Below are 26683 nucleotides of genomic sequence, written 5' to 3'. Positions count from 1 at the left end.
GTGATGTAATATGATGTATGTGTGCTCAGACCAAAAAATAAAAACAAAAATTGTTTTCTATATTCACTCTTGGGTCATCCAAGATGTAGACTGTTTCTGGAGAAATACGGTCCATCAATGAATGTTTTGTGAAGTGAAAATCAATCAAGGTGTTTTTGCTAAACAAGTACTCTATCCATAATATTGCTTTCTTCCGTGAATACATCTTCTTGTCTGAATCAGGAAAGAAATATGCACTGATCAATCATCATTTACAAAACACTCAAAAACAAGGACATCTACTTTACATCTTCACGTCCCTAAACATGATGCTGAACGAAACAAACTGTAATTGATTGTTTTACAGGTCAGTCAGGTGGGCCAGTGAAAGCTGCTGTGGATTTCAGACCTTATGCCATCAGTCTGATGGTCTGGCTATGCAAGACTAGATTTTTTGTAACATGGGGCCCAGCCTCAGACTAAAAAGTAAAAAAAATCCTAAAGTAGCATATCCTCTTTGACTGGATATTAATGGATTACTGTACGAAGGAGGCTTAAAAATTGAACTAAAACAGAAAGGGGTAGGAAGTAGCATTTATAAAGTTTTAACAAGAATGGAGAAAGAAATAAAATAGAAAGAGAGTGACAATAAGCTGGACTAACAACCCCCTAAACACAGTGACAAATAAGTTGGACATGTCCATGCCTCCCTCTAGTGGACATTTATATCTTATTTATTGATTTACAGTAGATCCAGAACAGTTCCCAACCTAACCCTGAACTCTCTCTCTCTCTCTCTCTCTCTCTCTCTCTCTATATATATATATATATATATATGTATATATATATATTCAGTCCTGAATAATAGCTTTTAGTATGAAACACAAAGAATATCAGTTAAAAGGACTAAAGAATGACAGAAAAAAGTCTATGACAGAAAAAAATGCAAAGTCAAATGCGAGTCAAGAATATGTTCAGAAAACACAATAAGCTCTTTTCCCATAAAAGTACAGTTCGAAGTGGCAGCTTACTTGAGAGGAATACATTTTCTGAAAGACATATTTAATTTTATAATGACAGCATTGCTAGCACAGTTCAATAAACAGTTTGGATTATACTGCTTAATTTTATGCAAAGCATCACACAGTACATCATGTCTTCTTTTTATGGAAAGTAATGCATTATTTTACTTTCGTGTTACTTTTTCTCATGTGCCTTGGCCTTAAAAAGGAACACAAATGTCTTGTTTATCTAAAGTCATTTCGGTTTATTAGTATGATTGATCATTGAAGGTCAAATGGAATTAAATCCATAATGGATATTTGTGTTGTTAACATGTTTGCATCACGTCTTCAGTTTGCATTTGACTGCTTTTATTAATTTGAAGGAATACTGAATCTGTTTTTGTGCGAGGGAAATGAGTAAATACATGTTGACATTTAACTTCATGTTCACACAGCACACAAAATGCTTATTTCTGATTTCTCTCATCATGCTAACAGCAGAGCTGTCAGTCAATATATGAGAAAACAAAGTATCTGGAATCACTTATTGGAAAAAGTAACAGATATTTCCTTGTAAAATGAAAAATAATGCATTACTTTACTATTCAAACTAAAGCTAAATGTGTGCGCTACAAAACGCTAACCAGTGAGTCTTTGAAAAGGACAACAAACTCGTTTTGGTTTATTTTTCCATGCATGTATCCTATAATTACAGACTGTTTGACACAGAAAATGAGGCCAAATGTCTGTAAAGTCCTCCGCTGCACTTCAAAGTGGTGGATTCTTATGGAAAATGGACATCACTGTGGAAAAGTCAGTTTACTGCTCTGAACACCCCTCACCTCCGATCACACGCTGGTGCACTCTGATCCATCTAATAAGATAATTCAGCAATGGAGAGCATGTGTTGACATTTGCATCTCCATTTTCATAATATGTGTTTTTGAAATTCTATACTCTTTGAAAAAGTTCAAACCCATGTTATTCAACTACTGAAATGTTATCGTAAAATCTCAAAGGAAATTTCAAGTAAATATTTTAGGTCAAAGTGCTTCGGCTGACTTAAAAGTTTGGCAATCCCTGATTACAGCATAAAAATGTTATACTTTGTTGTAAGACATTACAACAGACGAACAGATGGTCAGACGAAAATATACAAACAAAAATGCAAACCAAAAAATATTACAGTGATGTGGTTTATCAAAGGGACTAATATTTCCTGCATCTGTGTGCAACCTCAAAAGGCCTTGAAGGACATTGTGCTGAAGCTAAATCAGGAGGACGAGCTGCACTGCACTGCTGAGAAAATTTACATTCAGGATGAGAATGCATTTTTTAAAGATAATCGCCTGTGAAAGAAGGACAAAAATCTTCTTCTTCGATTGTTCCTTATTTTCCTTTTCTGCAGTTGGCAACCCTACTAACAAATGCACCAAAAAATGCTGTTTCTGGGTCCAAATCTCAACTCATTTCACTTGAGAATACGATCTCAATAGCCATTTATGCGCACTGTTCATTCATTTTAACCATTTAAGCTAAATGCTTTCAAACTTATGGTGTACACTACAGTCTCTGTGCTTTTAGCATCCCAAACACAGTTTTTAAATATATTTATTTAAATTTTCATTGTCTCGCTATATGGGATTTCGCTATAGAGTTAAAGGGTAGGATACCTTTTTTTTTTGGTAGTATTATATCACATTGTGAGTGTACATTAGCACCATAGGTTGTTTTCTCGTGGCATCTGAGCAGCGTGTTTGGACCCGGTGAGGCGTGACGTCAGACTTAACAAGCAGATATGTTGAACGTCACTTTTAGCACATATACACATTTAAAGTGTACAGTCTTTGTTTTCTGGAAAAAAAAACCCAATTAAAAATATTGATGACACATCATGCACTATATACAGTTTCATCCAATCAGATACACTCTAGTGATAACACCCCTCCCCCAAAACAATGTGCAACCAAAGTAGCAAATCCTGGTTTGATGCTGTGATGTAACTAAAGCCACTGGGGTTTCTTGCTCAGCTTCTTTCTTCTCTTTTCAAGGACTTCTTGATTATATCATGTCCAAATACAGAAAAAGAGCGATTTTAACAAAGCCGGCAGAAATATAAAGATTGTCCAGTGAAACACTCCCATCCTTTTTGGCAATTTAAGCACTCAAATTCTGTTCACTCAATGTGAGAGGATGTATAGTCATTAAAAACACTTTCCTCAAAATGACAGTGTTTTGACCAGAAATGGTCCTGAGAGTATTTTCTGAAACTTGACTAAAGAAAAGCTGTCCAACTCCCTTAGCCTCTGAGTTCGTCTCCTTGATTATCTATTTACAACATTTGATGTGCTAATTTGTTTAATCACTGTTTGGCAACGTGTCTGGCATAAACTGTTCCTATGGAAAGTGGGACTGTGCGGCTGTGGAAATCATTAGGCTTGTTTCCTTAAAGAGTTTGATGTCTACTTATGCCATCTGCACAGATATACTCTCATGTCATTCACTTCATCTCATTCACTAAAGAGAATGAGTCTGACTGTGTCACTTTCCATCATGAATGGATTTTTCTAATATTTGCATTCAGAGATTTGCTGGAAACTGACTCTAAAGCCAAATTCTGGCTAAACATTTATTCCTTCTAGAGTGGTAGTTTGTTCTGCAGTCATACATTATGCAACACAGACAAACAATATGCCATGTATATTTAGTCAGGATATATGCAAATTAAAACAAGGGTGTGAGGGATAAATGTCCAGTCTGCTCATCGAGTTTGGGCTCTCTTTGTAGGTTCTAGAGTTTTAATTCTTCATATTATGAGCATTATTAGCAGAACTGGACTTATATGTTGCCTGAGATATGCAGGTGTGTTTGTTCATGATCACAGCTGTGCTTAGAGCTGTCCTGTCGTGAGAGCAGCGTTGTCTGTGGGAGATGGCATGCAATATATCCATGCTGTATGTCGAACCATGCACTTCAGCTGAAAATGTAGATTCATTTTTGCTTTTTCAGTGGTCAAATGGGAAACTGCTGCAGGCAGATTTTGTTAATTGGATACATGTTTATTTAATATGTGGAAATCTAGATTATGACACATAGCATCAAGCCTCTTGGCCTGGAAGAACTATGCTTTTTTATGGTGCATGACAGGCCTTTACTAGACATATTCATATTTTTGTCAGAATTATGAAACATTACAAAAGGTGCAGTAATATTTATTTTTGAAAGGACAATCCAGGAATTTCATGTGAGGGTGAAACATATCCACATGTAAATATATATACATAGAATTAATGCCACCTTTTTATTTGTTTTATATGCAGACTGTAAAAATTATTAGCAATTTAAATTAAAATTATTTAAATTAAGTTATAATATAATGTATTTACGTTTAATAGGATGTAATATCCATACACATCACACATAGATCAAATGGATTGAGAGTTTTTATACCCGAAGGGCACTTCCCGTGTCGTAAAGCTGTCTCACTTTCTCCTGGGTCATTAAGGGAATGTTTTAATGGGCTATTAATATGTCTAGGCCTCACTACTTTAATTACAGCTCACACCTAACCTCTAGCTACCGGGGCTAAAGCCTAACCATCAAACACTCGGGGACTCCCTGAAAGTACCAGTAGCACATAGAAGGACAAAGCTGCTGAGTGTTTCACTCCATAACTCAAACCATCTAGTGCACAGTGGCTTCCTGAGAGGTCCTGCTAAACATCAGAACGAGTGGAAATTTCCTGAGTGAGAGTGAGAATGAAAAAGGAAAAGGTGAAGGAAAAGTGCTCCATTAGGCATATTAAGCTGTTGTTGTAAAACTGGAGTGTTTCATTTTAACGCTGAAATAAAAGCTCATAAAGATCTCTCATGCTCAGCATGAAGTGACATTAACCAGTGCACAAAGCTCCTGAAACAAGAAGTTAGTCTGTTTATTGGCAATTACTAACAGATAGGTCTACCATTAGGAATACTATAGAATAAAACATAATTTCTTGTTTTCTGTCGTGTTAGTGGATGACGGCAGGTCGTGGGGTAATACATGCTAAGATGTATGTGTCAGATGGACATATTCATGGCCTTCAGCTTTGGGTGAACCGGAAAAGTACAGATAAAATGGTGAAGCCTCAGTACCAGGAGCTAAAGAGCAAACGATTCCCAAACCCAGCAAAGATGGAGTCACTATGAACAACATCTCAGGGGAGGCTCTTAATGTAGGTGTTATAGCACAAGCTACTGATCTGAGAGCAGTTTTGTATTTTGTTTTCATTTTCATTGAAAATGGAAATATCAGGGTATATATTTATATAATACTGGTCAGAAGTTTGATTAATTCAGATAAAAGTCTATTATTCTCACCAAGGCTGCATTTATTTGATCCAAATACAGTAAAAAGTAACACTGTGAAATATTGTAACAATTTATAATAACTTTTCTATTTTTATATAGGCCTATTCTTATATATTCTTCTGTTTTAATGTATTGCAATTTAATCCAGTGACAGCAAAGCTGAATTTTCAAAGCCAAAAGTCCTGCATGATTATCAGGTGATAAAAAAATTATTCTAAACCACATAAAGGAGTCAGTATGTGTCACTCACATCCGCAAACACGATCATTTGTTCATCCATTTATCAACACATTATGACTTAACCACATTTCTGTCCATCTCTTTCCCGGCTGTGATTTACAGGAAATACAAAATAAAGAGTCACGGTGAGCAGCTATAACTGAATGTTCGATATAAACGGCCGACTTCTTTATAAATGTTCCAGCCAATCATAACGTCCGATTTACAATCTGATACTGTAGTCCATCACACTAATTGCTGCTGCAAGGGCATCCTCTGTCCTATCTCTCACACAACAGCAGGAAATTAAGAGCAGGTTTTTGTTTTTGTAAAATATCTGAAATGTAAAATGTGGTTATGGAGGTTTTTTCTAGAGCAGAGGGGAGAATGCAGCGTTGAAGTTAAATGTGAGTCAGCCAAAAACTCGGGCTTACTGGAACCAGATATGCACTGGAACTCACACACAATGTTTTTACATCCGTTCGAGCTCATGATTTAAACAGTATTGAACAATTTCTCTTGTTTTTTTGTCTTGTAGCAATAATGAAATCTGGTAAAAATGGATATGTTATGAATAAGGAATATAAATGTTGTTGTCACAGTAGTCTTCTGCTGTAAAACATAACTTTTTCAAGACTATTTCGTGGTATTTACATGCCTTTTCTGTTGCCAGCCAAAGATTTAACCGAGAACTCCAACCATGTACCTCTGCTTTGTGCTGAGGTCAGGTGCAAAGCATGTGCAGCTTTTTCCTGAAGGTAAAAAATGATTATCAGATACACTTTGAGTTTTCCCTCATGTTAGGTAAAGTTTTCCATTAAATCCACATTTATTTACAGACATTAAAAACATGGTTTAAATGGCATTTTCCCTTGTTAATGCAAACAAATTTTGAGTCTTTATTTTCCTCCTAAAATGTGTGACTATAGAACATAACTCGGGAAAAGACTACTGTGGCAATCTCATGTTTTTAGTGAGGTCTCAGACTTTGGTTCCATTGTACATTAACATAGGATTGATTCATGTAAAATGAGTCACTTTTGACAGTAGTCTCAATGTCTAAAAGTTGCCCAGTTTAGCTTCATTAACCATTTATTTTTATCATTATCTATCCGGTTGGACAGCTTTCGTCTACACCCTTGCAGGTACTTTATGCACTGGTGAGTTCAAATGAAGACCGTCTAAAAAAAACGATGTCTTCCTGCAGGAAAATTCGCTAGCAGCTCTCCGTCCTTGAAATCCGAGCAGGTGCTTTATGATTATTATCACTTCCTCTCTCTCTCTCTCTCTTGGACGTCTGACAGACATTTAAACTATTCTTATGATCTTGTGCCAACTCTAAACTCTCACGTTGAGAAATGAGATTGCCAAAGCAGTGTTTGATATGTTGATTTATCAGGTTGATTTTGATGATTTCCAGGTTGTAGGATATTAAACACACATTCATTAACAGTAAATACTCCACCTGTGTCTTTAAGGGAGTGAATCTAGTTTTGCCATTGTTCTCTTTAATACAATTAGTATAAAATAGAGCAAATATTGAGAAGCAGACTTTTTGAAACACTATCATCTGCATTGGTGGGAAAGTATGTGGGACCATCTTTGTCCCACAAAACATATCTCTTGTTGACATTTTTTCCTCATTTAATCTGGTTTGTGGGGTATCTGGTCTTCAACAACCTTGAATTAGCTTTGTATTGTGAGCCAGGTCTAGTTATGTAAAATGATTGTGTAGGATTGTGAAATATATTCTGGCTGTTTGAATTTTCCTCAGGCCCAGACGATGATCTGCAGACAACTGAGCCACACCACACAGTGGTTTTGCGTCAGAGTGGAAAACAAAGTATTTATTATTCTACTGTTCCTAGGAAGCTATTCTGTTTGTGTTTGTATGAATTTTACTGTTAATTCAGTCCGTTTATTCCCTTTATTATTATTTCCAGGTGGCTAAAGAGTCTCACTTTGTATTAATTGCTGGTGAACCCATTTATGAAACTGCGGTTCAGCATGGTAAGTTATCCCCTTACTAGTCACCCCCCTTTTTGGCATGGAGACAGAAATGACATACCCAAAATAAAAAGGTTTCTGCTCATGATTATTTCTGACTAGATACATAATCAACATTTTTTCACAAAGCTGACACTTCAAAGTTTACTGTTCAAGAATCAGAATCAGAATCACTCAGACTGTTATGATAATAGAGATATATAAGCTCAAACATAAAAACAGAAATAAAAATATTAAAAACATATTTTTTAAATGTATTTTAAAAATTGTTGATGTAGGATATGACTTTAAAAACACAGTGTAGCTAAAGCCACAAGTCTTCCACCTTACGTGAATTATTGTGACAAAAATGCATTATGAAGAAGAAATGCACCTGCTATTAGTAGCATTAGAGCTAACGTTAGCATCAAGCTACATCAGACAATTTATGAAATTATTACTGTCAATAATGGCGGTAGGTAGCACGGGGGAGAAGAATTGTTGAAAAAAAGTCGTTATTTTGTTTTCTACATGCACAAAAAATTATTCTCGTACCTTTGTAAAATTATGGTTGAACCACTGATGTCACATGGACCATTTTAACAATGTTTTTACTACGTTTCTGCCTTGACTGTGGTACTATCCTTGCAAAAATATCTTAATGTATGTTTCGAAGATGAATGAAGAACTTACAGGTTTGGAATGACATGAAGGTGTGTAATTAATGACGGAATTTTTAACAATTTTTTGGCTGAACTATCCCTTTAAGGGTACAAATATTTAATGCCAAATGTTATATATATATATATATATATATATTATAAATGTTATTCACATTATTTCTGGTGTATTTCTGAGTGTACAAAGGAAATTTAGTCAAACATATTACTTCAACTCTATGTAGCCTCTTTCTTTTAATGACCTTTTATGTGACTCCATTTATTCCTATTTTTATTTTGTATTAGGCTCTGGCGGTTCACATTGTATCTGATCACAACATGATTTCCATTTTTAAAATATCTGTGTCGCGTACTGTATTATTCTACATTAAAGGGATAGTTCCCCAAAAAAATGAAATTTCTGTCATTAATTACTCATCCTCATGTTGTTCCAAACCTGTAAGACCATCAGCTCTCAGATTTCATCAGAAATATCTTAATTTGTGTTCCAAAGATGAATGAAGGTCTTATGGGTTTGGAATGACACCAGTGTGAGTAATAAATGATAGAATTTTTGGGTGACCTATCCCTTTAACCCTGACCATTTTAGATCTACATGTGACCACACAATTCATCCACATTTTATAAAAGTGACCATGTTTAGAATCTACACAAACAATAAGGTAATAGATTCTTTTAACTGCTGATAATAGATTTTTTTTAAGCTTTTAAAGTAAAAGCATTCAGATGATCGGATCGAGCTTTTAGAGTGTGGGTGCAGAAGACGGCACTCACAACCCATTATGCTGCATTAAAGCTCCCTCTAATTCTCAACTTGTATTACAAGCTCATTGTTGAATCTGCCTGAGAATGAAGCACACACACACACACACACACAGAGAACGAGAGAAAGGGCATGTCGGCTTTGCTCCAATCCTTTTTCATCCTGCCACTTTGTTGCATTTAAGTGGAATATTGGCTTGATTCTCTCTCTCTCCTCCATTCCCCCTTCCCTCCTCCTTTTCCTTCCTTCCCTCCTCCTCCTCCTCCTCCCCCTCTTTCACTCCTTGCCCTCTGTAGAGGTCTGGATCACATTTAAAACCACATGTTCCTGTGTGTGAGCAAATGAGTCTGGAAGTCAGCAAGCAGGAAACGTGGTGACAGCAGAGTGGGACTGGAGCACAGAGTAACGGGACAGACATGCACGCCTCCCAGACAGCCTTGCACGCACTGGAAGCTGAAGAAGACTGGATGTGAGCCCGTGGCGGATTTTGCAAACATACATATAGTTAGACACATCCGGATCTGTAGACACACTGGGCCAAATCTGGCCAGTCCAAGACGGATGACGGCATCAAGAGGTTGTCCTGATCAGAGAGAATCGCAGAAAAAAGGAAAAAACTGAGAAGCCCAGAGTAGACCAGCACAGATTGAAATCTCTTTCTACTCATCTTATATTTTTTTTTTTTAAAGAGGTGAGCCCATTTGGCTCTGGAAAGCTCGATGTGACAGGTCTTTATTGGTGTGCCTGTGTGGTCCTGTGTGAGAAACGTGCTTCGTGATTTGTTAGTATATACACAGACTGGCCTCCCTTGCTGCTAAATCGCTGGACGGTGCCCTGGAGAGCAAGTAGCAGAATGAAGACACAGAAATGTGCTGGACTTCACATGTTGTTGCTCCTGTATGTCAGATTGATGCTGGCCGTGGACGCCTACAGACCCCAGAGAGTAAGTATGGCAGACCTCAGCAGACATGTAGAACACCACTTGCATCCAAAACCTTTAGGATATTTTCTTTGTTCACAGCCAAATTTGAATGGTTTAGTTGAAAATATTTTTTTATATAGTTTTTATAGTTTTATAGTTTAATTTTTTATATGTTTCCGAATGTTATAATGAGGTCTAAGCAAAGCCTGTCTATTTAAAATAACTTTTTTTCTTACTTCTTAAAACATTTTAAAAATCTAAGAAACCTTTATCCACTAAAGAACCTTTTGTGGAATAGAAAGTTTCCATGGATGTTAAATATTCTTCATGGAACCATAGATGCAATAAAATAACCTTTATTTTAAAAGTGCACTCACCCTAATGTCAAAACTGTATGATTTTCATTCTTCTGAGGAAGATAAAAAGATATTATGAAAGAATGTTTTTGTCCATACAATGAAAGCCAGTTGGGTCTGTAGACCTCAATGACATTTCTTTCAAAATAATAGTTTTTTTATGTTTTTATTTATGGTTGAACTACCTCTATAACATGGCTGTTAGAAGAGGATTTAACATCATTTTGCGCTGACTCACTGACCACGGACCTGTTGCAAGCTCAGCAGGGCTGGATAGGGCCTTAAAGTGGAAGTGAAGCAATCAGTTAAGTTAACATTATTAAGTAAAGTGGTAAAAGTGATTTCCACTTTGATAAAGAAATATATTACCAATGTGATTAATGTAAGCATTTAAAAGAAAAAAATGATGTTTCGTTATGGCTTTTGGAGCAAGGGTGCTGCCATCTTGCAGTACCACTGAGTGTGACATCATGGGGTTGGTTCCCTCCAATAGACAGTGCAGTAATATACACATTTCTTTACATTTTGAAATCACAAATGTTATTTTAACACACAAATTTGGGTTTCACTATAATTTGTCTGAATATTCAACATCAAACTGTCCATATGGTAAGTTTTGATCATTGTCTCCCAAACATTGTTTTCATAATGCCAGGCGCAATATGATTTAAACAATACAATTTCATTCATTCATGTTTTCAAACAAGCGTGTGTTCAAAATGTAAAGAAATTATTATATTACTACACTGGCCATCGGAGCGAACCAACCCTGTGACGTCACACGCCGTGGTAGCCTAATGCAAGTTGGTGGCGTTTTTCTTAAATAATGCCAACTTGACTGACTGCTTCATTTCCACTTTAAGGTCACATAATAGCAAATTCGATAATTTCCCTGTATGTTACTGTGGGAAGTGAGGTTGCAGTTAAAGGACATTGTTCAGAATTGCAGTGTTCGATGGACTATTGATGCAAATTTCCAAAGACGAGCCGTTATCGCCATTCATCTGTGCGTGTATATCAATGGTAGGTTATGTAAGAAGGGTTATAGGTTCCAAGCAGTGGCTCGATAGCATGATATCCTATTTGTTTTCATAGATACACTCTATAAAGAGGCTGTGTGAGCATATGTGTGTGTGTGGCATGTAGCCTGGTATCTGAGCGCAGCCTGAAGCATTGTAAAGTTTTATATGTTCAACCTCTCAATGTTCTCATCCATCTCATTTCTTCTTCCTGGTTAAGGGCCTTCACTTCATTAATTTTGAACAGTTGTAACTCATACTCTTACTTTCTTTTAAACCCCTCCTCATTCTTTCGCTATTTCTGTTGTTGCATGCTTGCACTGGTAAGTGAAAGCAGACAGCTCCACCCTAGCATACTGAAGGGATCTCAGAAGATCATGTCACTACACAACAGCAGGATGCTGGACTTCTCTGGTGATGACTTCCATATCGCGTGCCAGCCCTCTCCATCCCGGTCTCGGCTGTTTTACTTCCCGCCTGTTTTGTGGCTTCCCTGTCTCATATGAAAGCACGATTTGAAGTATTTTGGCCCCTGTTGCTTTTTTTTTTAATTCGCTCTTTTTGGGACACACCCGGTGTGTAGTAAACATTCAAAACAAAGCCAGTGCTGGTTTTTGACCAGGATGCATCCTTAGCTGATTAATATAAGTTGGTTAATGTAATAACATAAAAAATATATATTTTAGGTTACATTTAAGAAATTGCTAAGAAAATTTGTTTTCAGGATTTTTGCACACATGCTTACATTCAATTATATTAGGTTTTGTAGGCCTAATGTGGCTGTACATCATCACCATTATTACTTGGCTACTTACAAAATAAATAAATATGTGGACATGACATATTGCTTTGTTTTGAAATATAATATTTGAACAGAATTTCTCACTTTTATTAAAACAGTATAAAATCTGCCTAGCACCAAAATGAAAACTGTAACAAGTAATAATGAAACAATATTGATGTTTTCTTAGGTAATTTTCACTACAGTTAATAAATGAGTCACAAGATGACATCCGTCATCTAGAGTAGCCAGAGTACTAGAGTAGCCAGATAAGCAGACAGATATACTCAGAGAATATTCGGAAATATCAGACCGGGAAATCCCACAACTGACCAGTAAGAAACATATAGAGCCATGTAATGCACATCATATTGGCATTACATTGACCATTATTTACTATCAATATTGATTGGCCACTGAAAGAGAGCCCACTGGAGACTTGTGAAGGTTATTCTTCAGCTGTCACTAGGCACTTACTAGTTATTTAATCCATGCTTTGGAAAACAGCCATGATGTTCCGTTCATATTGGTGGTACATATCCCAAACGCCAATCCCTGAGATCTGTGTCTTCACTAAGCTTCTAAACAGGTGGTCCATACTGAGCTGATAGAGCATATGTTCCATTTGTTTACTTCAGAGTGGGCCTCTGCCAGAGGGTGTTCCACGTGTTTGGCTATACAAGCTGGTGAAAAAATGTTTTACCTTTATGGCCTGACAACAAGCCTAGACTCAAAACAAAGCACTAGACAAGTTCTAGAGATTGAACTCTAAAATTCCAGCACTTAGGCCTCACAAAGTCTAACTGTGTACAGCAGTCCAGTCAGCAGCTTTGCTTTAAGACTCCATTCACCCACACTGAAGGTTGCAAATATGATATACCTTTTCAGCAAGTTGTGATGGAAAACTCTGTGGATTATATTGAGGTTGTAAAACGCAAGATCTATGTGAGGTCTGATGCAACACTGCCTATTCTTTCCCTTGTGTAATACCAATTCTATACATGGCCAAAAAATGCTGAGAAAATCCAACATTATCACTACTTCCCTCTAGTGGATAGAAAGAAAATGCTCCTTTAAATGTGCGCTTAGATTTTTTTCCTTTTAAAAAGTTGTAGCCAATCACTAGTAGCTATAAATATATACATGTGCTCTCACATAACTATATCTATCTTGTAATGTAATGGCTGTTAACTCCTGCTAGTTAGCCTTTTATCGTGGCAAGACTTCACATACCTCACAGAAAGCAGGAAGTTTGTATGATGCAAGCCTTTGTAGTGGGTTGTAAAGTTGGGGGTTGTGAAGTTGGCATTCATTTGTTTTGTCCATTCATTTATCTAACAGCTCTGTTGTTCCATACTTTTTGCTGAATTTTGCTCAGTGTGCCTATTAAATACAGCAGCCCCATTGTCATCATTCCTTTCACATTCAAGATTGCATTTCTCCATAGGACATAAACCAGGAGAGGTGGGAACAGGAAATAAGGGAAGCTGGGAGTCTGGATGAGCTTATGATGTTGACCGAATACCCGGACTGGAAGCTGTGGAGATGCAGATTTAAGCTGAAGCACTTTGAATATGTCAATCCGCTTGAGAACCGCAGGTCAACACGCTATGCTGCCACATCATTCAGCCCAGAGATTCTTAAAGGTTGATACCTTCATGCAAACACATCTGGGAACATGTGCTGTCTAAATACACAGACGTGTGTACCAAAAAGTACCTAAGAAGTACCTAAAAAGTACCTAAATGTTTTTTCCCCCAGATATTGATGACGAATGGCAGAAAACACAGTGTATGCCCAGAGAGACATGTGTAGATGTGGCTAAAGAGCTGGGCACCAGTACGGCTGTGTTCTTTAAGCCCCCGTGTGTCTCTGTCTTCAGGTGTGGCGGCTGCTGCAACAAAGAGGGAGTTACCTGCCGTAATACAAGCGTGACTTATATCAATAAAACTGTGAGCACTACTCATTGCATTGCGTGGGTATTACAAAAAAACAAAAAAAAGTCCAATAAAATTTGTTTCTACTTGCTCATTTATATAAAAATTATGTGCAATTGTAACATTCAATATACAATCAAACACATTCTTACATAGTTTTAAAGGGATAGTTCACCATGAAATAATAAAAATATAATTTACTTATTTACCCTCATACATGACACTTTTGAAGCCAGCTTTAAAGCCTTAGTTCATGTTGATTATAATCAATTGAAAAAAAAAGTGCGACCAGTGTCATTCTTTAAAATTTCTCATGAGGGTGAGCAAACAATGACAGAATTATTATTTTTGGCTAAACTCTCCCTTTAACGTGTTTATGTATACATACATTTGACCTAGGGCTGCACAATTAATCAAGTTTCTAATCGCGATTACAATTATGGATGCCATAATTACATAATCATTCAAAGTAGCACTTAATCATTCAAAGTCCACTTATGTTGTTCTGCATGCTTAAGATTTTTTTCTTTCTAAATGTTTTCTTAAGGTTTTTTATTATTATTATGTTTTAATTTTAGTTTTAGTATAACATTATAATACCATGCATATTTAATCTTTTTTTAATTATTAAAAAAAGAAACCAATCCAATTTTTTAGTTGACATTTGAGGCTTAATACTATAGAAAAGTAATAAATGTTCATTGTAAATTTTTATGTAAATGGCATGGCATGCAGTTGCTTCAAACAAAGGTGTTAACATTATTAATTTAATTGTAATTAATAATTGCAATTACACTTACAAGGGAATAATCAACAATTATGATTATATTCGTGCAGCCCTAATTTGACTGTTTCTAAAAGTCGTCCTTTTCTTCACAGATTTTGAGTGTGAGTCTGGCTCCGTATAAATCTGGACCAGAGCCCGTGCTGGTGAAAATTGCCAATCACACTGAGTGCATGTGCCAGGAACATACGCTGATTCGCAGACATGTTCGTGAGAAGCACAAGAAGAGGTTAGTAAAAGAAATAGGTTAGTGTGAAAACTTGGTGCAACCTTGACATCAAATATTAGATATACAATGTAATATTCACTAACAGTTGATGGTTCTCCAGTTAATAGTTTTTGAAAATGCCAGCTTGATTACAAACAGAGATGAATAAAGCTATCAATGAAGCAACCAGTATTCCTCTGCTCTAACACAGAGTGCAGTGCATTTTGACTAAAACTGGCTGGGTATTTCTTGTGGTTCATCACTCCGCAAAATATATTAGACCCAACTGTTGTTTTTCCAGTGCCATGCTGTGATATTCACTGTTGATACAACAATGTTGCTCTTGGAGAAATTACAGACTGAGCGTTGCTGAGTGGCAGCCATATGTAGGAGTTTGAGTGCTTGATGGCATAATAATATGTTTGTACGTGTATGCAGTTGCTCTCCTACACGTAAGCCAGAAGACAAGAGGCTATGCAACAGAGGTTTAATATGGGACTGGATGGCGGAGCGATGTGTGACGTACCCCTCCAGTAAACAAGGTCAGTGGGTAATTTATTTCAGCTCACGTATTGCCACTTCCTGTTCTGGCCTAATGCACTGATGCTTTGTTTACGTTGTATTTATGATATTTACTATATTGCATGAATGTTCATTCAATATAGATCCATCAAGGCGCACATTATTTATTGATTTATAATTTTTGCACAGTGATTACATCTGCAGGATTATTTTTTAAACTAGATCCTCCGTCTACAGTCAGGGAAGAGGACTGTGAGATTGATGTAGAGCGATGTGAATGTATTCCAAAAGTACGGACTCACAGATTACACCATACGTGAAACGATTCAACACATCTTCTGAGGTTGGAACATTTTTCATATTTGTTTCACACTGTTGGATTTCAAAACTGTAAACAAAATGGCCATAATGTTTCCTCTGAGTGTTTGTTTTTCTTTTTCCCTTGACATTTTCTTATATATATATATATATATAATATATATATATATATATATGTATATATATATATATATATAGTACAGACCAAAAGTTTGGACACACCTTCTCATTCAAAGAGTTTTCTTTATTTTCATGACTATGAAAATTGTAGATTCACACTGAAGGCATCAAAACTATGAATTAACACATGTGGAATTATATATGGAATTATATACATAACAAAAAGTGTGAAACAACTGAAAATGTCATATTCTAGGTTCTTCAAAGTAGCCACCTTTTGCTTTGATTACTGCTTTGCACACTCTTGGCATTCTCTTGATGAGCTTCAAGAGGAAGTCACCTGAAATGGTCTTCCAACAGTCTTGAAGGAGTTCCCCGAGAGATGCTTAGCACTTGTTGGCCCTTTTGCCTTCTGTCTGCGGTCCAGCTCACCCCTAAACCATCTCGATTGGGTTCAGGTCCGGTGACTGTGGAGGCCAGGTCATCTGGCGCAGCACCCCATCACTCTCCTTCTTGGTCAAATAGCTCTCGATGCCTTCAGTGTGACTCTACAATTTTCATAGTCATGAAAATAAAGAAAACTCTTTGAATGAGAAGGTGTGTCCAAACTTTTGGTCTGTACTGTATGTATATATAATTTTTTTTTCTATCTCAGAGGACTTCAGAAATAATTTTAAGCCTAGTGTAATATTGTTTAGGTCTTCGTTTTGCTGTTTTAGATTATATACAGATACAATTATAAAACAATTTCAGAGCAAAACAATTGTTCACATCCATTTTTTTATGCATGTATTTATTTATTTAGCTGTGTAATATGCCACTCCATGTCAGGGTCTGATCACCCTTTCAGGATTTATGACTTCTTGTAAATACATGAGCGAATAAGATTCGAATGTTATTCAGATTCATGCTGAATATTAAATTATGGAGGCCTGTTTGAGCTACTTGCCATCTTAACAATGACATATTCATATATAGTATCATATATATATATATATATATATATATATATATATATTTTTTTTTTACAGCTGCAAGAGAGAAAACAATAATGAACACAACGCCCTAACAATTTCCTGGATTTGCCAAGTGCTGAGGCTGCAAAACACCATTTAATTTATTTATCTCTCTATTTATATCAAATAAAAATACTTTTATTAACATTTATTCTCACATCTCATCAGTAACATGGCAGTGATAGCGTCCTAAATATATAAACAATGCTGCTTTTCCTGTCTGAATACATGAAAAAATTATATCTGAGTAAATGTCTCCTTTGCACTGAAGAACCTTTCATCCTAAAGAATGTCTGTGGAATTTCTTATATATAGTTTATATTTTAAACAGGTTTATTTAAGGGTAAATTATAATTAGTCAAATTAGTCCCTAGTGGGCTAATATATATTCCATCCACCTCATGTTTCCATGGCACAAGAGGACTACAGTACATGTGGGATGGTGTGCAGAAGTACTTCATTACTTGACATTCTTTGAGAAAATGGCCAGGCCTCCGTTTAAGATGATGTTTTCACCACTGAGTATGCTGCCCATGATGAAAAAAATATGTACTGGAGATGAAAGCTGTTCAAATAATAATAATAAAAAGGTTAATTTAATATGCCTTTGATTGTGATATTTTCAAGGACTACAAAATCCATTTTAATGTAGCGTATGAAAGCTTCACATATTTTAAAAGAGGAAACATTGAGTTCTTGGCTTGTTGCAAAGACATTTCACAATTTATGTCAAAGAATGGTTTCCTGTATAAGGCTGTGTAAGCCCATAAAACCATATCAGAGTGTTCTTTCAACTCACTTTGGTTTGTTTTAGGTTTTTTTTGTGTGTGTGTGTGTGTGTGTGTGTGTGTGTGTGTGTGTGTGTGTGTGTGTGTAACCTGAAATCAATAGTAATTAAGTGAATGTGGTTATTTTCAGTATTGATTAAATAAATAGCAAATACAGACTAATTGTCTCAAACACAATATCTATTTAACTATGACTTGAACACAGATTTTTGTTTCAAATGATCTGAAAAGCCATTATTTTAAAAATCTACAGCAGGACATTTGGTGACAATGGAAACCAACGTTCTGTATGTGTTTTATTGCCATATTCAAGTGATTTAACATTTTTAGTTTTTCACTAACCACGCATAACATTTTTTTTTTCTCAAAAACACAATCATGTACATACATGCTGCTCACATATTATTATAGCCCAGTATTTGCTGATTACAGTGAGATTAGACTTTAGCTATATAGGTATTTTTAAGAAACTGAAAAAAGCACAAATGCCAGGTAATGACAAAACCTCTCCAGGCCCCAAAAATACCCTTAGACTCCAGAGGGTTAAATAGTCAGTGTGTTCATTGAACTGTATCCTAGACAATAACAGTGGACATATTTAAGGTATGACTGTCTTCTAGGTTAGAAAATGAATAAAAGCAGTCAGTGCAACCCGGCAAAAATCTGTGTACCTACTGTATGATGACTGATGACAAACCACTAAAAAGTGATTGTCTGCCACATTGTGTTGCAACAGATACTGACACAAACTAATACAAAGTAATACAAATCAGTCACTGTGTAGATACGTAGTTTTTCGAGCAGTTTTCATTTTTTTTTTGTTGCAATATACAAAGTAATATGCTGATATTTAATATGCTAATTATTAGATTAATATATGCCTAAATTATATTTAGTTCGATGTTGGTTTGTCTTTTTTTTACTCATTTACTAATTGTTTCAAATTATTAATAGCTTGCTTGAGAAGAATCCCCAGCCCTGGTTATATATCAAAAGTCTGAGTAGAAATGCTGTGAAATTGCGTGGTTGTGAACAAAAACTTTTTGTACAGAATGGGAGTCATTTCCTGAAATGAACTACTTTCCACATATATTGCACAGAAAAGACAACCTGCCGCTCCTGACATGTTCACTTGGGCACCTATTCACCTCCCCAAGCTCATTCTTGACAGTTTTTGGACATCCTCTTGCTCCAGATTGTGACTTCTGCACATGCTCTCTGTCCAGTACTGTTGAAGGTCACAGTCGTTGCCCCCTGGTGTGTTAAATGCCTGGGAGTCTTCCAAGATATCTTGACCTTTATGAATCACTTTGTGGCAAATGCGCAATCCAGCCTCTTCGCATCCCTATATATATACACTTTCTATATATATATATATATATAGCCTACACAGCACTTTCTGCAATCCTAATGCACTAAGCCTCTTGTTCTGTTCATCTCTTCACTTAGGGACTTTCTGACGATCCATCAATATGCCCCTAATGCAATCATGGGAAATTTCCTAAATTCTAGGGACTCCCCAATACTTCCAAATTAACTCAGTTTTCAGGCCACATTGCAGGGCAACAGACAGCATCTAAGCTCTCTTCACATGCAAGGCACTTCAGACACTTTTTTTATTGTTAAAATTTTCCCTGAGGTCTGCTCATACAATTAGTTAAGCATTTGGTTGCATCATTTTGTTTATTACAATTTTCTCTGACAATTTCTTGTAGCTGTGTCTTTAAGACTTCATGTACCCTATTGTTTTTAACTGTGTAATCATTCAAAAGCAGATGCAAAATGCTGCACACACTCTGCACACTGAAATTTGTTCATCAGTTTATCTGAAAGTTCTGAAAATCAGACAAGACAAAGGGGAAATGAAGCTAATTTACTAGTTAATAAACTGTTTTTTAATTAATTAATTAATTAATATTATTTTTTTTTTTTTTTTTTGCTAGTTTCTTATTTTTTTTAAATGAATATAATCAAGTTTATTTGTTACAACTGGATTGATCCTGTTGGTGGCAGAATTGCTGCAGTAAACACTATTATTTGTCTTGTGTTTTTAATCAAGAGTTTGACTAAACCTCAAAAATAAAAGCCCAACACTGTCTGACAGCATAAATGGAATTGATTTTGAAATCATTTATGCTGTCAAACTGTCAAAAGAAATGGATGCATTTTTGGCTATTACCTACTTGAAGATAGCAAAGTGTACTAGATTTGAGAACACAATTTTACAACAGCCAAGAAACCTCAAGCTGTAAAAAACCCTTTTGACATCAGACTGACCTTCTCTTTTTTTCTGATGGTCTTTGAGATCATGCTTCCCATAGAAATTCAATTTCATTTTACAGATCTGAAGCCCCAGTGCCGGCACTTCCATACGATGTTCTCCAACATATTCACAATGAGACAATGCTTGTTGGCATGCAGATGGGCAGCATGTTACCTCGTAACTACATGAAAGAGTTCCAGGGCACAGAAGTGCAAGACCCAACAAAACATGAAAAATGAGAAAATTAGAATGTCTTGTGGCTGTTTATGTCTGTGTTCCTACATCTCTACATCTCCGATCTTGTTTAGATATTTCTGTCTGACTCTGATCTCATTTTCTTTTTGGTCCCAGAGGGGAGTTCAAAAATGTACAGTCCAGTAAAGTTCATAAGGACAAGGAAACACATAATGTGTTTTCATCAATTTATAAACAAATATTTTGTTACTTTTAATTTTGGTGACTAAATGTCTTAAATTGCATTAAACTATTTTTGATGACTATTTGTGACATCATCAAAGATGCTTATGTTTAGTCAGTGTAACATATACTTCTTTCTTTCCTGGCCTCAATTTATATCTCTGCCTTTGATATGTACATTCTTGAAAGGAGATGGTATGATGAGTGTATTGTCTTTTAACCCACATTAAAAAAAATAAATAAATACAAGAGCAGACAGATGGCAAATGCTGAAACTAATTTGTTTGTAGCTTTTTGCATGAGTGGAAAGAATCTGAATTTTCCAGTGTTTATGAAAGATAAGGTGGATCATACAGTGTCTGCTATCTTAACTTTCATTCTAGTGTGTGTTTTTAATATTTCCAGATTAAGAAGGTTTATATTAGCTATGCTGATACCTCTGAACCAATACACAGTGTTTGATCTTCGGCATTTTCTGTTCTTTATGGAAAAAAAAGCCACAAATAAGATCATGGTAATCACATGCAACTCCTTTCATGCCGACAACCTACAGTAATATACTTTCAATGGCCAGCAATATGTTTCAGAAAAATGTTAAATAAAAATAAACAAGTTGTTTTCTATCCACTGGATCACTGAAGTTTCCATATAAACAACATACAGGCCCGTTTCACATACTGTATGCCATATTAACTGCTTCAAAGATGATTAACATTAAAGGCTCCAAAAATAGCACGTTAATACCAAGTTCTCTGATTATATTATTAGTTTAACACATTAAAATAATTATTGGTCATTAATATAGCATCGATTATCCCCCCACTTTTTGAGCCTACCCTTCTTACTTCCCACTTTTTGTGGCTGTCATTTTTATGCTTTGGCTGTTTCTGAAACCAGAGGTATTTTCTTTGAATGTGTATAGTAATTACTTTGTGACCATCAAAAAAAGTAAGATCAATATAGTATGAATGTGTGTAGCATGAATGTGACATCGTTCAACTGTATGTCCACACATGTAGCAGAATGACAATAAAGCTCAACTTGACTTGAACTTGAATGTAGACTACTACATTCACCATGTTGTCATTTTTTGTGACTAATTTTCACATCCTGGTTGATGCATGCAGGTGGACAGCTAATGTGTGTGCACTGTCATTAAGTGTTATTTCTGTCATCTGTATTGTGTTAATGTGCACAAGAGCAATGCATATAATCAAATGATCCATTTTTGTCATTTCCTTTAATTGCATAGGAAGCCACTGTAGATTTCCTTTAGGGCTTTTTATAAATTTTTTTTTTTTTTAATGTACGTGTAATTTTCTTTGAGGGAGAGTGCAATTAATACAGGGTTCTTTCTCAGAATCCAATAATGCCTGCTGAGAAACACTTTGTATAAAGCACAAAGGGGTGCTTTTCAAGAAATACACGTATACGTCCACAAATCTTTCTTGGTCGTTTGTTCACAGCAATCTGCACTTGCTGACATATAGTGTTTTGTAGGCTTTCAAGTGAGTCTTATTATTTGATTATTTAAATGTTTTATGGATTGAAACATGATCTATTGAATGTATAATCACTGGATTGACATGCATTTCATTAGTTTACATGATTGTGTGCTGGTTTCTTAAAAGGATAGGTCATTCAAATGAAAACTGAAAATTTTTATATCAAATAAATGAAGTTAAAAGTTACCTGAAAGTCATTCCAAATACTTTCTCTGTTCCACAAAACACTTAAGTTGAATCTCCTGTTTCTCTATTTTTTATTAAATGAAAGTGCAATGTGAACTGAGGCTGTAAAGCTCCACAACTGCCAAACAACACTATAAAATTTTCATAAATGTGGGCTATATGACTCGTGTACTGCATTCCAAGTATATTATATTCGTTCTGTGTTCCCCTTTAATCAATAGCCTACACACAAAGCAGTGAACAGGTTTCCAAACTTGTTGATTGCTTTGGTTTCTTTTTTTCACTACCAGTTTCTGTCATTTTTTGAGGACTTTCTGATTGAAAACATGGGCAGCCCAGTCAAGCCTTTAATTTCAGATGGCGTGGTGTCAAGAAACAACAACCATGTACTTCAGAGTTGTCAGTCAGTCTTAGAGGAAAGAACCAAAATCAAACTGGGCAAATGTTCAGTCATCTGAAGCCCTGTATATTTTTCTGAAATTTTCCATCTCCCTCATCCTGACACTTCTGCTTTTAATCCATGCCACTGCACAGACCTTCTCAAAACTGGTTTCAGTTTTGCTGATGTAACCTCCCAAACATAAATCATTTTTATTCAAGTCAAGCATGGTCAAATCTCAAAGGAAGAGAATGTCAACATGAATGTCACCTTCCCATTTTCTACATAATATTAATTCATGATTTAGTGTATATTAGTGCACATGCTTTGTAAACACTTATGTGGGGGGGAAAACTAACAAAATTTATACAGAAGATATACAGTTAACGCTATATGGTACGCATCATGTTCTAACCATGAATTTTTTTTTAAATACGTTTTTATTACATGAAATAGCTACAATTACAAAAATTCCCACCAAAGTGAATTTTTTTTGGGGGGGGGGGGGGGGGGGGGGTTTAGGAAAATTATTTTTTTCATAAATAAATTTTTATATTTTTATTTTTATACTTGGTACTCATGCAAATCAAAAGTAAGTAGGTTCCTATCATTTAACCTTCAGAATGGTACTGAAAAGTATTATAATGCTTGCAAACGGACAATTTTTTTTTGCTTTTGTACCATATATGCATATCAAATTAATCAACTTTTTATTATTTTACATCCACAAAGTTTCCAACAACAAAAACAAGTCTTTTTGAAAGTATTTTATACAAGCTAAGTAAATCTATGGTAGCTTGGAACATGCACTAATACCATGTAGAACATGAAAACATAAAATACAGGTAGTAAAAAGTGAAAGCTGTGACATTAGCCAAGTATGGTAACCCATACTCAGAATTGGTGCTCTGCATTTAACCCATCCAAGTGCATATACACAGCAGTAGAAGTGAGAAGTGAACTCACACCCGGAGCAGTGGGCAGCTATAGATCCAGCGCCCGGGGAGCAACTGGGGGTTCAGTTTTCCCAGTCCATCCATGTGCACCTGTCTCAATCCAACTCATGTCACATTTCATGACATCCCATGAAACTGTAAAAAGCAGTTCTTTTCAGCAGTGATGCAAAGGTGCAAGTCACATCCCCCTACAGCCAGGGTATTTGCACTTCCCTTTCATCTCCATGACAGGCCAACTCTGCACTCTTCCTATTGCCTTTTCCATAAAATATTGCTGTATTCATTTTCTGAAAAGAAGACATAATTTTGTTATTTATACGTAAATACAACGATACTACAATAAACACTTCAAATCATTAAATAACTGTGATAATTTTATTGATGCTACTATCTATAAAAAATCCCAATGGGGAAATACATTACTGCAATTCCACTGTGGTACAGTGTTGCCATATGGCAACGCACCTATTTTTCCATAGTGGTACAGAGTTGCCATATGGCAACCTTGATATTTTCTTAATTTACAATAAAACTATGTTAGACAAAATTGATTTATGAATTAAAATACCTAATTTACTTACCAAAGATGTTGCAAAAAAATCCCCCTTGAGAAAAGATGTTTAGAAATTAGGTTAATAGAGCAATTTCTGGAGCACTTCAACAGGTGTCTTCTGTGTCAGGGTGACAGTGGGAAAAGGAGTTTTGGGAGGACATTCAGTTGTCATGTGACTTAAAAACAGCACATCATTGGCTACCTTAAGGCCTACCCGTTTAATTCCATTAATGTGATATATCGTAGTTTTTTCAGAATAACAAGGCAATGAGTATAAATTAATTGTTGCCATATGGCAAATCCGTACCATAGAGGGTTAAATAATTTAAATCAAATCAGTTTTTCATATTCACATATTTATTTGTTAATTAATCGTGTAATAATCTGAACAAAGTACAGTCTGACAGTCATCATCTGTTGTTACACTGTTCCTTACTTAGACCTATAGGAAAAGAAAAACAAGGAAATGAAACTAAGCTTTTTGTGACTCATGAAGTGTGAAGTAGATAGTGATATGCTTCTTAAAAGAGCTTTGTGCATATGTCTACATTTCCTCAAGTTAAATTAAGATTTCATGAGAAATCCCGCAAAGCCTGTGAGAGAAACAGTTTTAATAAAAGACATCTTTACCTAACTCATTACAAAAAAAGAGCACAGGGTACCAAACTCATTTCCTACTTTTTACAAGTTCGGTGGCTTCCAATGGGGAAGAAGTCTAAAAAATAGGGGACCATTTTTTTTTCTTTCATCACAAGATATCAGAAATAGAGAAAGTACAATGTGAATAATAGCTCATCATCTGCAGGAAGCAAAATTCAAGCATTTATGGGTCCAGTCACAAGAACATGAAAATGATGTTATTTCAGCAGAATCTGTACTCAGGAAAATACCAGGAATTGAGTTTATTTTAATGCACTTCCAATCATTTCATTGAGTACACAGAATGCAGGGTCGAGACAATAAGCACTTGATTTTATCTTTTTACTGACCAAATTGCGTAGAATGTATATTTCAACCTAACAGCTCACTTTTAACATCTCATAAATCGATCTTGAATAAGCATGTGCATCACACAAACACACACACACACACACTGAGCCTGCTTGTTTTCAATTTTTATATGTGGTACATATATATATTCGATGGTTTGAAAATTGAAAGTACTGTATGATACTATAAAATATTTTAATGTATATTTTATAAAATTATGACTACTTATATATGTTTTCTTATTTTAACTTTTTAGCCTTAAAATAAAGTCTTTAGCCTTAATAAAGCCATTAATCTATGAACAACACCAAGTTCATTCATTACTTAAGATCATTCTAATGAACTGATTTGATGTTTGTGAAGCATTTTTTAAGCACAGCTGTGTTATGGTGGTGAAATGGTTGTTCTGCCTAATGAAGAATGATGATGAATGATGAATTTTTGGTCAGCTGAGTCTCTGGTAAATCTTCAATGTGATGTGATGTGTGTGAACAACATAGTGTATTAATTTGTGGTGTATGGTGTGGTGTTTGGTCGAACACATAACATGAATAAATATTGCACGTTGAAGAATATAAATGCATAGTTTCTATGCCTGTTTATTTATTTTTTCTGTATAACATGGCTCTTTATGTAATAAACATATTATTTTTAAAGCAAAACAATCCACAGTACTGTAGTTCAGGAAATGTTTTCAGTGGCTTTACCTAATTAAAGCGATAGAATCAGAGGACAGAAGCTTGTGAAAATAACTGATATAAGATCAAAGGCTATAGCTTGTTTTTGAGTCTTGTACAATTTGACACAACACCATTTCACACAGGCTGAAAGCTATCATCTGTTTATTTTAGATTTATTTTCTAAAAAACAGAATACATTTATATATAAGCATACTATGTTGTTATGTAGAGTCATACCCATATGTTTAAGTCAAATGCAGTGGTCTTCATTCACTTATGCTTTTTATGAAGTGCTTGCCAAACTGCTTTTATCAATTTCCCGCGATACCCTGATATTGATGATGAGGTATTTACAGGAAGTGCACAGCCCATTGCACATGCCCAGAGGAGATTGATGGAAAGATACTCTCCATTACAGAACACAAATAGACCCACATCTAGCATTCCTGTTGGTGAAGTCAGTTTGATTCAGTCATATGAAATAATATATTTGACTTGAATAAAGAGAGTTCATTTGAATGATACCATGAAGTACCACATATTGTGTATGGTTTGATGAAAACATTGTTTAATGTTAGCTCAGTCCAAATTGCCCATCTTGGATGCTGCATAATGTTATAAAAGAAGATCAAATGTTTAAATAGACATGTTAAAACATAATAGACTTGCCGTTAAATTGATTTGACTTGGCATCTGCATCAGTGTGGAACACACAAAGACAGATCCGGATGCAAACTGTCAGGAAGGGCTGATCCGTGGTGTCTATATTGTCGGGATGGTGTAAGCCAAAAATTATCTTTGCCAAATCGGTGTTAACCTCAATTAAGGAATGCAGAGGGCCTAGAGAGATGTGCAAAAGGAAACACTTACTGATCGAAATTGACAAGTCAAAAGCCATGTCAGGGGAAATGTTAAAAAAACGATTTATTCCAAAACCCAGAGCTCTTTTAGGTATGACCGCAGCTTGCATTGTTCATTAACCAGCAGCACTAACACAGCATCA

General features: G+C 35.6%; 1 protein-coding gene across 1 annotated transcript; it reads left to right on the top strand.

Moving 5' to 3' along the window:
- The first annotated feature begins 9298 nt into the window (after positions 1–9298).
- Positions 9299–17579, top strand: LOC132119069 (vascular endothelial growth factor D-like). Its single transcript, XM_059528818.1, has 7 exons — positions 9299–9923; positions 13506–13704; positions 13820–14010; positions 14875–15008; positions 15426–15529; positions 15732–15852; positions 16979–17579. The coding sequence occupies exons 1-6, from the start codon at positions 9834–9836 to the stop codon at positions 15827–15829; spliced, it is 816 nt and encodes a 271-aa protein (XP_059384801.1). The 5' UTR covers positions 9299–9833; the 3' UTR covers positions 15830–15852; positions 16979–17579.
- The last annotated feature ends 9104 nt before the right edge of the window (positions 17580–26683 follow it).

Source organism: Carassius carassius, chromosome 38, assembly GCF_963082965.1.
Source record: "Carassius carassius chromosome 38, fCarCar2.1, whole genome shotgun sequence".
In the NCBI taxonomy this organism is placed as follows: Eukaryota; Metazoa; Chordata; class Actinopteri; order Cypriniformes; family Cyprinidae; genus Carassius; species Carassius carassius.
The sequence above is the reverse complement of the archived record's forward strand: the minus strand, read 5'-3'. Positions and strand labels throughout refer to the sequence as shown.

Excerpts from the sequence above, each read along its gene's own strand:
- LOC132119069 (XM_059528818.1), top strand. The coding sequence starts at position 9,834 with ATGAAGACACAGAAATGTGCTGGACTTCACATGTTGTTGCTCCTGTAT. Across the intron at positions 15,009-15,425 it reads CGTGAGAAGCACAAGAAGAG|TTGCTCTCCTACACGTAAGC; the intron begins GTTAGTAAAAGA and ends ACGTGTATGCAG. Across the intron at positions 15,530-15,731 it reads GTACCCCTCCAGTAAACAAG|ATCCTCCGTCTACAGTCAGG; the intron begins GTCAGTGGGTAA and ends TTTTTAAACTAG.